This window comes from Sinohyriopsis cumingii, chromosome 3 (genome assembly GCF_028554795.1).
Source record: "Sinohyriopsis cumingii isolate HCF-2022 chromosome 3, ASM2855479v2, whole genome shotgun sequence".
Taxonomy (NCBI): domain Eukaryota; kingdom Metazoa; phylum Mollusca; class Bivalvia; order Unionida; family Unionidae; genus Sinohyriopsis; species Sinohyriopsis cumingii.
In genome coordinates this window covers 108674879-108690038 of record NC_142963.1, presented here as the reverse complement: position 1 = coordinate 108690038, position 15160 = coordinate 108674879, and the positions used below count along the sequence as shown (strand labels likewise).

The following is a 15160-nucleotide window of genomic DNA, read 5'->3' as shown; positions in this document are numbered from 1 at the left end:
CAAAAAACACATAGAAGTTGGGAAAATTAAGAATTCGCAGATTTCAGCTCTGGAATATTTTAAACAATTGGCAGAAGAAATGCAGGCTACCAACACAAGCATTATTTGTAAGTTTTCTTGTCGAACACAATCTACCTTTATCAGCTGGAGACGATGCTAAACATTTGTTCTGACAAATGTTGCTGGACTCAAAAATCGAAAATTTGTCAGTAATTTTAGTCACCAAGATCAACCAGCCGGCAAAAAGTCTTAACTGTTTAGAAAACAAATTTGCGATCAAGCAGTTGAGGAAGTTCAAGTCTGCCACAGTATCATGTCTTGATAAATAAATATTTCTGCATATATGTAGTGTTTTAGTTTTATATTGCGAACTTGATATAGTGTAGTATTGACGGTCAGAGTGGATGGAGTTATTGTCATGGTATTTTTCACGAATTCCTGTCCAAATTCATGATTTTTTATCCCTATTTTCACTCATTGTGTGCCTGGAAGGTTGGCAGCTATGCACCACCTTTGGGAAAAAAACCCTATTAGATACCTCATTCATTGTTGTGAATGACCTTTATGTCAGATCATGTGGTTGCTGTTTATGCTCTGGTTGAAATCTGCCATTTAAACTGGAGGTCACGAATTTCGTTCAGTTCTTTTCATGATTAGAATCACAACTATGAAAGATTCAATAACTTAGCAATTAGGTTTTATAAATTATCAAATTCAGATGACTTAGTCATAGCTGACAACCCTCACGAATTTGGTGTGAATTTCACGACTTTTTCAGCGATTCATGGATTCATGCCATAAGCCAAAAATTCACAAATTTTCCAATCCTCATTTATTTTAAATCTTTAATAAAATAACCAATTTCCTGTTAAGCGCTAGTCGTGATATTCGCAGTTGCCGAAACGGTTCGATACTGCTGGTCACGATATTAGTAGATCTATAGCCGATTAGTACACTTGGCCCGGTAGCAAGCATTTTAGCCTATTTTAGTCTATATGTATAAGAGTAGTTTTACAAATGCTTTTGACAGAAGCTGGGGCCTAACCGGAAATTTGCTCCGCGCATGCATCAAAACACTGAGTTACCATTCAGCATCGCATGTAAGATCTTGAAAATGTCTTCACCACCAAGGAAAAAGAAATGTATTACTCAAAAAGTGAAGTTTAATTTGGAATGTATCAAAAATTGGCCGTGCATTCTGCCATTAAACATTGATATTCATTTATGCTTTTTGCACTCAGTGTGCCATCGCAGAGACAATGTGAGGAAGAATGTCGGTTGCAAAAAACACATAGAAGTTGGGAAAATTAAGAATTCGCAGATTTCAGCTCTGGAATATTTTAAACCATTGGCGGAAGACCTGCAGGCTACCAACGCTGAAGCATTATTTGTGAGTTTTCTTGTCGAACACAATCTACCTTTATCAGCTGGAGACCATGCTAAACATTTGTTCTGACAAATGTTCCTGGACTCGAAAATCGCTTCCAAATTTTCCTATGGGAAAACCAAAAATGCTGCAGCTCCTGTGCATTCCTCACAGCAACAGTGACAGCGAAAGAGTATTTTCTTTAGTGAGGAAAAATAAGACAGACTTTAGGGCCTCCTTAGCTGCAGAAAATTTGTCAGCAATTTTAGTCCCCAAGATCAACCAACAGCAGTGTTTCCCTTTACGCACATTTGTGTATCAGGGACGCACGCTGGAGAAAATTAACGCACACATTTTGTTACCGTGCGTTTTTTTGACGCAAAGGATTTTCATAATATGATCATGATTTATTTAATACCCATTGCATTGGACGATGGATGGCAACGTATATACTTCGCATATAGGCATTGACTGGTTCCTCGCTTTGTTTGCTCCCTGCCTTGCTCTCCTCTATTTGTATAGCAAAGTGCAACTCATGGAATATAAAAACAATGAACCAAACTAGCATAGGCAATGTTGTGATGGAGTAGCTTCCCCTAATCTCGCGATTTTCATCGAGCACAGCAAGCTGTTCTAGATATTTAACATCCAGGCTCGTTGCAGTAGAAAATGATCGCCAGATTAAAACGTCATGCACTAAAAAGCATTAGCGAAGAAAGTGAAAGAAGCAGAACACAAAATAGTAACCGTGGATCTAACTTTAATGAAAAATGGAGAAAATTATTCCCTTGACTGGAATATTCATTGTGATTACCGGTGTGACTTCTGATGGCGTGATTGCAAAGACTACAAAAGTGAATAATCCTTTCGTGACAGGATTTTAGAATTTTTTAAAATAGACCCTCGTTCGCCATAAGATATCTGGAGAACACATTATAACCTAAGACATTATTTCACAACATAGAAATCAGTAAACTTGCAGAGACAAATGCGTTATTTGGATTACAAAGTCAGCGGGTCATTGCAGATTTTGTTGGTTTTTAACTTTTACTGCAATAAAAGAAAGATCTTAAAGTTCAAGTGTAACTTATTAGAAAGAAGATGAATCATTATCCTCCTTGATATTTGGATAAATGTGTTCTGGGACGAAGTACGATGAAACCTATGATAGTACACATTTGATTAAAGGCAGTAAATTAACTCCCATTTGGTTAAAAAGATTTATTTGGCTTTTTGTATTGGCTTATATGTAATGTGTTGGGCTATAATATTGTTGAGGAGACTGTTAAAAGTACGACTTTAAAAGAAATATGAACTAATAAAATTATTCTTTGAATGGACAATGCATTTGTTTGTTAATTGTGCATGTTGGTGTATTTGTATGTTTAGAGAGAGAGAGTAGTGCAAGTTGCAATATCCTATTTCAAGTTGAAAAAGTATGAGTCGTATGAAAATGTGTCAGTACATTTTTGACCCCCACATTTTTTATTTGACCCCCAGTTTTGAGACCATAGGGTTTTTTGTACCCTCAATTTTACACCCCTGTGGGATACACTGAACAGGCAAAAGTTGGAACTGTTTAGAAAACAAATTTACGATCAAGCAGTTGATGAAGTTCAAGTCTGCCACAGTGTCATGTCTTGATAAAAAAATAGTTCTGCTTATATGTAGTGTTTTATTTTTATTTTGCAAATTTGATAGTGTAGTATTGGCGGTTGGAGTGGTCAGAGTGGATGGAGTTATTGTCATGGTATTTTTCATGAATTCATGTCCAAATTCACGACTTTTAATCCCCATTTTCACTAATTGTGAGCCTGGAAGGTTGGCAGCTATGCTTAGTGGTGTAGACACAGACAGATAACTTGGAAATTTCGAGTATGAAAAATGGCAGCTATGGTTGGTCAAGCAGCTTAACTGACTTGACAGTGAACAAGTTCTCTCAAGATTTTAAAGTACATACAAAATTCTTCTGTAAAAAATAATTACACAACTGTAATGATCAGACTTTACTCTTAAATTTTTCCATACATAATATATGTGTACCAAAAATGAAAATGGTTAAAATTGCTGTTAAACGCAATATACACTACACTGCTTAACAGTTAACAGCCAGGCCTATGTGTATGGCGTCGAATAGGTAACAGGTGTTCTATTTATAGCACACTGCACTGGATAACTTAGCAATATGTGTATCAGAGGGCTAAAAAGACACGCTGTATGAGGTAACGGGTTAATATACAGAATTGTCATTGGGAGCTTTTACCAGAAGTGGTTCTAAAGGGCAAAAAAAAAAAATCTTGTGTTTGGTAATTGGGGGTTAATTATCCCCAATTTTACATAATTCATGCAAGTTAACCTAGTTTCAATTTTATTCCTAAATATAAGGATATTTCAGCATAATCAAATGAACTTGATATGATTTTTCATATCACCACATTTAGCAAAGGGAACTTCTTTATTTACATTGAAGCTTCGAAGCATGTGGAGTGCTTTACCATCATGGAAGCTACTGGTTAGTGTTATTGATTGCATTTGAATAGCCATTGCATGAAGTGATTTACAGTCAACAGTCAAATACCATTTGAAAAATTAATTGTCTTAATTCAATGCATGTGTGTTTGGTTGGCTTCTATTCAGTCTACTTTTATTTACAGTTACTGCCAATGTCAAAAATCTATATGAATTCCCACTTCAGTTGAGACAATGTAGCCCAAGAAACATACAATAATCCATGGAAAGTGGATCACAAACACTTCTAGCAAATTTATGTTTGTACTTTTTCCAAAGAAATATAAATAAACTTGAGCACTGATCTATTAAGAGGCACTTTTTTTTTTTTTTACTGTTTGACTTTTATGTGAGGTGGCCACTAAAATAAGTTTTTTAAATATGTTGACAGATGCATAAGAGAATTGTTTAGCCATTGGACGGTATTTAAATGTGACATTTCCTCAGTGTTAAATGGTAAATTTATTTTTTCACAGGAAGTAGAACAGCAGCACAAAAGATAGAACATCTTGATAATGGCAGATGTGACAGTAGATACCAGTAAGGTAGAAAGTGAGAAACAGGACTCTGATTTAATACAGCCAGTAACTGTAGAAGATGTCACACCATCTGTGCAAGATCAAAAAGAAGACGAAGCAATGATTGTAGATGATGTTGTTGCCAGTGAGGGTGAAAATGCAGCCAAGCAAATTGATATCCCGCCTGTGACCAGTACAGAACAGGATTCTGATGTAGAAATTGTTGAAGATAATACAGATTTGGACAAGAAAGAACAACCGGAGCCAGAAGAAAAAAATGAAACCGATTTGGAAAAGGAACCAGAGGCAAATGAAGCTGGACAGGAAGCAGAGGAGTTTGGTACTCGTTTGTCAAAGGAGGAGAAAAGAAAGAGGGAGTTAGAAATGAATGAAATCAGAGCACAGAGAGAACCACGTAAGTTTAAAAATTTGCACAAGCCACAATACTTTCTCATGCAATTGGAGAGAGAGACAGATCTGCAAATTGGGTTTTATTAAGAGGCTTTTTTATGTGTCACTAGTATTGTGTATGATGTCCATCTTTCAAATTAATCCAGTAATATTTTAGCTCCACTCATATTGGCCAGAAAGAGAATTGACCTGTTGTCCATTATCTCAGTTTTATTATCTCGGCTCCTACACAATTTGGAGGATTTCCATGAAACTTGAGTACACATTCCTCCTAAGCTCAAGTTGTTCTAACGGAGAAAGAGGCTCTTTGGATATCCACTTGAAAATTTTGTCAATGGACCCCACACTTCTGCATCAGATAAAGATGAAATTCTCAGGATGCACTTAGAAAAAGAGATCTTTTCACATCGATGAAAACCTCTCAGAACACAATGATTTTGGTTTTAAAGGGTTTCACTGTATCTAATTTGGCCAAAAATGAAATGGGAACCTAAAACTACCTACGTATTGAAAATCTTGTCACTGCAGCTTGCCTGGTGTTTATATCAACATAGGGTTGTCACTAAAAGATTCTTGTGATGTCTATCCAAAACAGTGCTCAAAAAAGAAAAAATATTCATGCAGGCCCAGGTCTGGTGACTTTAAAACAAAATGACAAGACAAAACTGAAATACTACAAGCCCAGGACTCCAGTTTCCATATGCCCCAAATTTCCCCTTTTTTAAATATTTGTCACACAATGTTGAAATTGCTACAATTCAACAGGGTTCCTGCACGGATCTGGTATTCTGGAAAATGTCCTAAAATTTCATATGACTGATCTTTTCGGAGCTCTTAAGGCGTTACTGTGGACCAATGCATGTATAGCTCATAAATTTGTGGGAGAAGACCGCACAATTTTGACTGGTGTTTGCTGACTACATCAACATTTTTACATACAAATGTATTCATGGATTTAAGGTCAACTGTCTATATTTAGGGTATATGACATTGGGCCTTATGTACAATATATTTAGGGGTAAAATAGGGGAATTTTAAGGAAATGTAAATGTCATTGTTCATCACTACAGACTGGTGTTCAAACTTCCGCTGGATTCTCTGATCAAATTCTGGTCAGAATCAAGTTGACTTGTCTTGATAGGTTTGCAGCATGCGCAAAGAATTTATTCCAATCACCCAATTTTATTTTGTCTTTTTAGTGACATGCATCACGATGTAAAACGATTGACCAGGAGTACTGAAATTTTTTGTTCGGCTCTGCTCCTAGCTAATTGCTTCCTAAATTGGCACACTTGAACACTATTCTGACTACTTCAGTGATTAAACTTTTTGAGTTTTGTATGCAGTAATATTGACTTAAAATACTTTGCTGTTTTCCACAAACTTGTCAGAAAATCTATAATAAATATCGCTTAAACATGCTTATTCATAGCATTGATAATATAATAACTTTAGTTCTCCTACAGATATCTAACATTTCTTTGATTTACCTATATTGACAGGGTTCATACGGTCTTGAAAGGTCTTCGACAATTTGGGGAAAATGAGGTAGCATTTTCAAGGCCTTGAAAGTTTGGGAAAATTGAGCAGATTTCCCTTGTGTCTTTAAAAGTCTTTGAAAATTGAAATAAACCCAAACATTTTAATTTCTTTCCATAACAGAGGCCTCGCATGGATTTTAAAACTAGGAGTCTCACCAGCAAAAGTTGCAGTCCCCTCCCAGAAAACTATGCAAATTAAAAGAACTATTGGTTGCCATTGAGTTTAATTTCTACGTTCCTTGTAACACTGACATATAACGTGTCTATCTGTCAGAGTGAGACTGAGTTTTGTCAATCCAAAGATGGACTTATTCCAAGCACTAATCTAGGCATCACACACTTTCTTACACTTGGATACTGTTCCTTGTGAACTATCAGCTCTATCAACTGTAGCACTTTGATGGATCTCATTATAATCTTCATGTATTTGCCGTTTAACCCCAAAATAATTATCCAAATTTGCAGTTGGCATTTTTTCTAAGTCTCAACGTGTCTTGATTCTGAGGTCACATGTGCTGCTTATTCGGCTACACTCGGAAATAAACACAATAGTGAAAGCTAAAGTTTTTTTTCTTCATGTACTCTTATAAATGACCACATGTACATCTCTGGGCCTTTCTGCCTCTGAATTCAATCACTGTAAATATCTTTTCATACCAAGCAGCCAGTCAAAGCCTTTGAACTTGCCGCCCAGCTATAGCATCATGTTCTTTTGATGTGCTTTATAATGGCAACATGTACATCATGGTGTTTCTTAGACATTGAAATCTGCCATTGTAAATACATTTATCAATATATTTTTCCATCCAACTGCCAGTCAGTCTTTCAACTTGCCACCCAGCTTTTGCATCATGTTCTTTTGATGTACTCTTATAATGGCAACATGTACATCAAAGGGTCTTTCAGCTACTGAATTCTGTCATTGTAAATCTCAGCACAACTAAAATGATCAATTGCTCAACACATTTTCTCACTCAGCAATTGGTTGAAGCAGGACTGGCAAGTCTTTGAATTTTGATGCCCACCTATTACATGCATACAGAGGACTTCCACATTCACTATAACATGATAATTGGGGTCCCAAAAATGGATCGCGTTAATGCAGGGTTTTATAGTATTTTACTTTTTTTCAGACAACAACTCATTGGCACATATACGTGTATTCATGTCTGTGTATGATGAATACGGTACTAACACCGTTTACTATCGTGATGTCGTGGCATGCAGTTCATCTATAATGCATGTAATTCAATTGAAAAATTGCACACAGATTTACAATATTCAATAGAAAAAATTCCCAGATCATTGTGTCTGAATTCAACGTCTAATATACAGCATGAACAGAGTATCAACACCATTTACTTGCCTTCTGATATCATACCATCAGGGCTTGCAGTTAATCCATAATATATGTAATTCCATTGCAAATATTGCATACATATTTATACTATTCAATAATTTTGTCACACATCATTATGTGTCTGAATTCATGGGAGAAATTATCAGCACAATTAGGTTGAGAAAGATGAAGCACATGTACAGTTCATTACGTTCCAGGGTCTATGAGCGGTGTCTGTACAAATTTCATACTGTAAAATTTTCTCATATGCGTTTCCGTGTACATTTATCCATTGCAAATTTCCAGTAATTGACGCTTGTTCGTCTATTCGTTTGAACGACTACAGCAAGAATAATTAACAATCAATACATGCTTTCAGCATGTATATAACTTTTACTTCAGATTTTGTGAATATCGAAAGAAACATGCGAAAACTACTATATTAATCATTGCGCAAAGTGCAGAGAACGACTTGCATTTGTGAACTTGCTTTTCCATAAAAGTAAAAACAATTTTTTAAAAAAATAGGAAAATAATAACGAGTTCATAAACAAACACCATACTCATGTAAAACCCGAGAACTAAGTGCAGTGGGCCTACAATAGTCATGAGTCACGTTTATAAAAAAAATTAAGCTGAATGCATGTACAATTTCATACCCTTTCAATTTCCAGCTAATAAAGCAGATATTATTTACTGGTCAATTGATTGCGTCTAATAAAACCACCAAGCCCTGCACACATGCTCGCGGTTTTCTGGTTTTTTTAAACTGTCAGAATCTTTTATCAATCACTGCATTGTCTGCTGCTTAGTTGTGTATGCAGTTCAAGAAGAAACACGTGTTGGCTATTGTTTGAGCAGCGATTGTAAATGATTGATTGAAGACAATCACAAAGACGCATTACTGGCTTTACTCATGGATCTGTAATAAGTAGCATTTCTGATAATGTTTATTATGGCAAAACACTTCAGAAACCTTGTTAAATTTCAGAAGTGACTCCACGATTGTATTATATTAAAATTCATACGCGAACTCTTCCCCAAAATGATAATAAAGATTTTACACACTATTTCTCATACAGGTACAAGAAAAATACATGCAACATGTATTTAAAATTTCAGGAACCATGTCACGATCGTATTATCTTCGAATTCATACACTATATCTTTCCCATAATGATAATAAAAATTTTTTTTGCGCAAAGTGCAGATAACAAATTGCTTTGTGAACTTGCTTTTCCATAAGTGATAATCTTTTCACCAGCTTGGGTTACAAAATTATCCATACTATTTACCCGCAGACATCAGTGCTCATTTCTATTAATTGTAACCACATATGCCAAGCACATAGAAGCACTGGTGGTGAATAAACATGACTGGCAGCAAGCATTTAACTCCTTCTTTGAACCTACTGACAGGATATCAAAGACAAAAGGTTATTTTTATTACAAAGCAAGCCGACCACAGAAGCCAACTTTGGTTACTTTTTTTTTTTAAAGGATATCAATACAAATGTTATTTTATTGCAAAGCAAGCTCTGGATTCTGTGAAGAGCGCAAATTTTTTTTTTTTTTTGAATATACAAAGACGGCCGACGTATGGAAGTAAACTTGGGTTCATTTTCAACTGTATTCACAGGAATTTTGAAAATAAATTGAAACAATGGAACAAATTTTAAAGTAACACAATATAGTGCTTTGTGCACAGATGTCTATGACCCAGCAGTATTTGGAGAAAATAAAATCATGTGATGAATTCGTGAAGGCCCGAAGAGAAGCAAACGAGAGGGAAATAATCAACCGATATATTGAAGACAACTGCCATTCACGCATGGCACGGTGTTAGGTGCAAAATAGCCAAGATTAATTTATATCCAGGTCTACTGTATGACAGTATCTCACAAATATAAATCATTATTTGAAAACACATTCACTTGAGTGCAAGTGACAATCATTTTGCTGGCGCGTGTTACAAAAGTATCATTACTGTTTACCCCCAGACATCAGTGCACCTTTGTATTAATTATTACTACAGATGCCAAGCACATTGAAGCCCTGGTGGTAAATAAACACAACTGGCAGCCAGCAGTAAACTTCTTTGAACATACCGACTTTGGACTCGGAAGCCAATTTTTTTAAAAAGGATATCAATACAAAGGTTATTTTATTGCAAAGCAAGCTGACCTCAGAAGCCGACTATGGACTTTTTTAAGTGTGCTTATTTTTTAGCTTTGAATATACAAAGACGGCCGAGATGTGGAAGCTAACTTTGATTCCTTTTCACCACTATTCACAAACATTTTGAAAATAAAGTGAAACAATGGAAGTGTTTAAAGTTACACTATATAGTGCTTCGTGCGGGAACATCGATGACCCAGCATCATCCAGAAGATTTGGAGAAAATTAAATCATGTGATGAATTCGCGAAAGCCAGAAGAGAAACAGGTCATTGCGCTGACAATATGATCATTAACATGGATGAAACTCTAGTGTACTTTGATCGAATTCCTGGATGGACTGACGATAAGATGGGTGTCAAAAGTGGGAGAATTAGCAAGACTAGTGCAGATTTGAAAAAATCTGACTTTTGTCCTTGCAGTTTCTGCTTCAGGTGGTGTGTTGCCTCTAGCAATTTTTCATGGTATGAGAAAGCTAAAAAAAAATATGTATCAAAATAATAGATCGCACATGTGCAGGAGAAGGGTTGTGTTGATAAGATGCTGTTGCAGTGGATTAAAGAGTTTTATCTCAAGTACACAGTTATATATTTTTTAAATAAAATTTCAGCTGGAGTGCAATTTCCGACATGTAATTTTTGAATGATTTAAAAGGTGTCCCAGAACATACAGTGCACAAAAAAGTCACTCTCCCATGTACATGAGCCCAAGCAGTGATGTGGCTGATTATATAATGCATTTGGATTCTGATATGGCCAATTATTTACATTAATCTAGTCTGCTTAAAAAATGTGTGCATGTTATGTGCTAACAAATGTTTGCTTTAGCTCAAGACCACTAGAGAAAAGTGGTCTGCAGTAAGAGACTTAACTCAAAAGCAGTTTACTTTCACAACTATATGTAGTTATTGAAATGCCCTGCTATGAATAAGTAATCTGACTTCTTGTATGTGTGTATTCATATATATACATACGCACACACATACCTCTTCTAAAGGCTTTTCAAAATGAAGAAAGGATTACTGTATATACTCGCTAATAAGACAAGGCCAACTGCAATTGCACAGTCCCAGATCTGCCATCTCATAATGCATCACCAGATCTCTCTTTGTTACAAGTAATCACTTGAATAAACAATAAAGACCTAATCTGCAGGTGCATAGTACCTTGGCAGATCATGGTCCTTGTTGTTTGCAGTTTGCATTTTCTTTGACAATTTTTTGGTATTCTAATTATAATTTAATGAGTGGAAAGTGTTTTTTAAAACAAGTCTAAGAAGCACCAAGGGTTTATTTTGTGGAATATCCTGCGTGCTTTATCTGTGATGTAATCCTGGATTTGTTGGTACATAATTTATAGAATAGCAGATCAGTCTTTGCTAATTGCTGTTGAACATGCTATCAATTTTTGCTTTATTATAATGGTATATCATTTCAGTTGCCCAAATCACAGTCAACATTGGACCTGTTATGCTGGATGACCTAAATACCCCTAGTTTGAGGGAAGTATTGAAATCGAGTTCCAAGTATACAGTTACATTTGAGATGGATACTAAAAAGAAGAACAAGGAAAGGAAGACTTTTGAACTGATAGGGTTTGTATCCAGGGACGTGCATAGGAAATAAGACTAACAGTGGCTAGACATGTATGTTACTAGATTTCGTCGTTAAATATTAAAGAATAAAAATATGGCAGCTCAAATTCTGCTTTGCAACATAAACTATCAGTGGAAGAGACAAGCAACCAAATGATGTATTTCCACAGAAATAATCACAGAAAATTAAATATCCTTAAATATTTCCATTTTGCACTTTGTTACTTAAGGAAAACTACATGTCAGTAAAAAGCCCTTTGTGATTAATTTGTATTATTTATAGCTTTATATATTGGCAAACATATTTATTCATTTCATATCCTTTTACAACATTATTCTTTAGAAAGGATATAAAATGTCTTAAATTCAGGTAAGTTTTGCGAATCATTACAAACAAAATTAATTGCTATTTAAAAGGGATGGTCCAGAGATTATAGATTGGTTTTTCTTTGTTGCAGTTATTGTCATCATGCTGACTTATCAGTTGAGAAGATTTCATTGATTTATATGTGCTTCTGTGTATTGCACAACAAACAGCAAATAGATAGACCCAGATGTACCATTGCATAATGCATTGGCATGAAGATCAGAAACTGAAAATCAAGTTTGTTTCATCCCGTGTCGTTAGTTTAAAATCTACGTTCATCTTAATGGAGAAAACAGCAGACATAAATTTCCCTATTTACTATGCAGTGGTGAATCTGTTTGTTTTGCAGCTGAGAATACTCTGCATGTAAGTAACTAGGGTGCTTTGTTTGGTATTTCAGGCAGATCAAGATTCCATATGCATTCAGATCTCAAAGATATTTGGTCAAAATGTACGAGTTGCTGTCAAAACTTCGTATTGGTAATAGAGATCTGAGTGTTAGCTTTCCTCCGGAATTTGTTGCAGTGGTTGAAAGTAAGTGATACATACTAATGATAACACACAAGATATTGTTAAATGCATTAATATAAGTTACATTACTATAGTATTCACATATTCTTCCATTTGTTTGTATGATCTACCTATTTTAAAAATTAAAAGAAATTGCACAAGACTTAGTCATTTCATTTACTGATTATAATTTCTAACCTGAGTGTCACCGAGAGGTCCATAATGCTTTTAATTATTGGCATGTTGTTGAAAACAGACAGTGAACATCCACTCTTTGAATGCTAGGCTATAGCACATCAAGATGAGGGTTGACTGTTGGCGACCTGATGTGCTATTTTAATGTAACCCAGCCAATGTATGCATGTTGTATGCAAAGTAGGCACCCACAACAGATTCGAAATGCAAGTACATTATATTTTGCAATGCCTTACTGAAAACTGGCTCAACTTAAGGAATAAAGCAGCTGCCTTACTGAGAACATCTGGTTAGGGTTGGCAGGTCTGCTACTGCCCCCTGAATGGAAGGTCATTTCACTACAGGATTTATTATGATGTGTAGTTGGTTCTAAATGCATCCAGGCTTTTCTCAAGGGCACCCAGGTTTGCGCCTTTCTTGCTAACCACCAGACCCCTTTGAGCTAAGATGTGCCAGATAAATTTCAATCAGATCAGCTACTTTCACTTCATGCCTCCCCTTGGGTGTGCAATGGTTAAACCCATATTTGCTCTTTATGGTATTCTCAAATGGTATCATAAATGAAGGACATGTTTGCATCTAATGCAGCCACTTCTAATTTATGAGCCACACAGTGTGTAGCAATGATGTCAGGAAAATTGTCTACTCACTTTTGCACAAAGCAAATTACAATGCTCTCTAATCCAACCTTGAGTGCAGCATAAACATAAACATGAAACAATTTCAAGGATGGACAAATTTGAAGTCCATGCACCCAGGAATACTAAGTTATTTACTGAATAAATTGTAAGGCTCAAGCCTGGTAGGACTACCAGTCACACTTTTTTTAAACAGAAAGTACTGTAGTATCATCAGCTTTCATTGTTTTCGTTGTTGCCCTGAACCACAAATTTAAATTCCCAATGAAAACTGAGTCGCATAAGATGTTTCCTCCTCTCTCTCTTAATCTCTCTCTCTCTCTCTCTCCATCCCTCTCTCTCCCCCCCCCCCCCTTTTTACATGTGTTTGTTTTATTTTTTTATTTTAACCTTTTCAGACATGAATTATAAATCATTTTATATTGTTTCAATGCACACATTTGATAAGGTATCAGATATTTGTAATTTTACACTAACTGCCTTAAATCTAAGTGAGGTAAGTAATGATAGAGAGAAAATAGAGAAAAAGCATAAGGTATTTAAAATATAGTGATACTGAAAATGAAAGAAAAATAAATACAGAATAACAGTATATATGAAAATTAAATTTAATACGTATTCAAATCGATCCTTCATTCAAATACAACTGTTGTTGAAATGTTTAAATCCTTCTGAAAGCACATTTCATTTTATCCATGCATTTTAATCCAAAAGAACAACAATCCTGTAAAATACTATTAGTATTTATTGAAACACTATTATTAAGGAAACTGTGCATATACACTAATTACAGCGGAGTATTAAAGCTCACACTTTTTGACAAAGCCACTTATCAACATCCTGTCAGTTAAGTCTGATGGTACTCACAAATGCTTCTCAGGTAAATAATCCCCAAATTGTTAAACAAGTCCAGCTTTCTCAAAACCACTGATAATTAGGTCCAATCTTTCACTCATTGTCGCATGAGCTGCAATTATCCATTCTACATAAACTGGCTTGATTAATGAGGTTGCAAGTTTTACTAAAATTGTGTACTGATCATGACCAGTAACATCTTTTTCCATAATGGCGTCGATGACCTATTTAGCATACTACTCATGGAAGTGTGACATTAATTCTTCTTTGTATTCATTATTTACTGTCAAGTCTACCCACGAAAATGACATTTTTGTATACAAACCCACAAAAATTCAGCCCAACAAAAATAATTGATACTACAGTATAAACTGTAATCCTGCAATGTAAGACATTGACCCAGACCCACATAAGAAAGTCTTGCTGCATGAATAAATGTTTTGACACAAGTTCCCTAGTCAGTTGATCCCAGAACTAGACATTTTCTAGAATTTCTATTTGGCAGCCAGTGTTGTCAAAGATTAAAACTAAATGCCTTTATGCACCATTTCAGTTGATTGGAGTGCCCAAGTCAGATAATATGTGGTTGCTTTTCTTTGGCAGAACAAAGAAAGCTAATCATATTTGGCCAGTGTTCTCAGATTTTATTTTGTACTTCATTAACAAAGAAATAGCATTTAGCATACAAGTTTAATAATTTTTATTAGTGACGAAGAAAACAATGTATATATTTAAGATATAGGCTGATATAAAACAGACCAAAACTGTATACTTTCACAGACCTCCTTATCCAGACTAAAAGTTGTATTTTTATTTGATTTATAATTTATGGTAAATTGTTATTTTATTTATTTTACAGAAATAAAGACTGATGTGTAATGTTTCAAGCATATTTACTTTTTGTAGCCATAGGGCAAAAACAGTTTCACTTGGCCATAGTGGAAAAACTTTTTAACTTAGTTGTTTGTCAAGTTTTTAATTGCAGATATTTTATTTTTTTACTGTCTGGAAAAAAAAACAGTTTAAGAAAGCATAAGTATGTTAAACAAATTTATGTACTTGGAGTATTTGTCTGTTGTTCTAAACCTTTTTACCACTTTACACTTTTATCTGTTTTACATGCTTTTAATGTCATGTTAAATT

The 15160-nt window shown here is 35.1% G+C and overlaps 1 protein-coding gene across 3 annotated transcripts in view; it reads left to right on the top strand.

The window, feature by feature from the left end:
• LOC149803520 (uncharacterized) overlaps nt 1–15160 on the top strand; it is a 61320-nt gene that overhangs the window by 4905 nt on the left and 41255 nt on the right. For all 3 annotated transcript variants that reach the window (XM_089953274.1, XM_089953272.1, XM_089953273.1), the window contains exons 2-4: nt 4351–4807; nt 11296–11452; nt 12220–12353. In XM_089953274.1, coding sequence (XP_089809400.1) covers nt 4390–4807; nt 11296–11452; nt 12220–12353 — 709 coding nt within the window. In that variant the 5' untranslated portion in view covers nt 4351–4389. The remainder of the gene's footprint in view (nt 1–4350; nt 4808–11295; nt 11453–12219; nt 12354–15160) is intronic.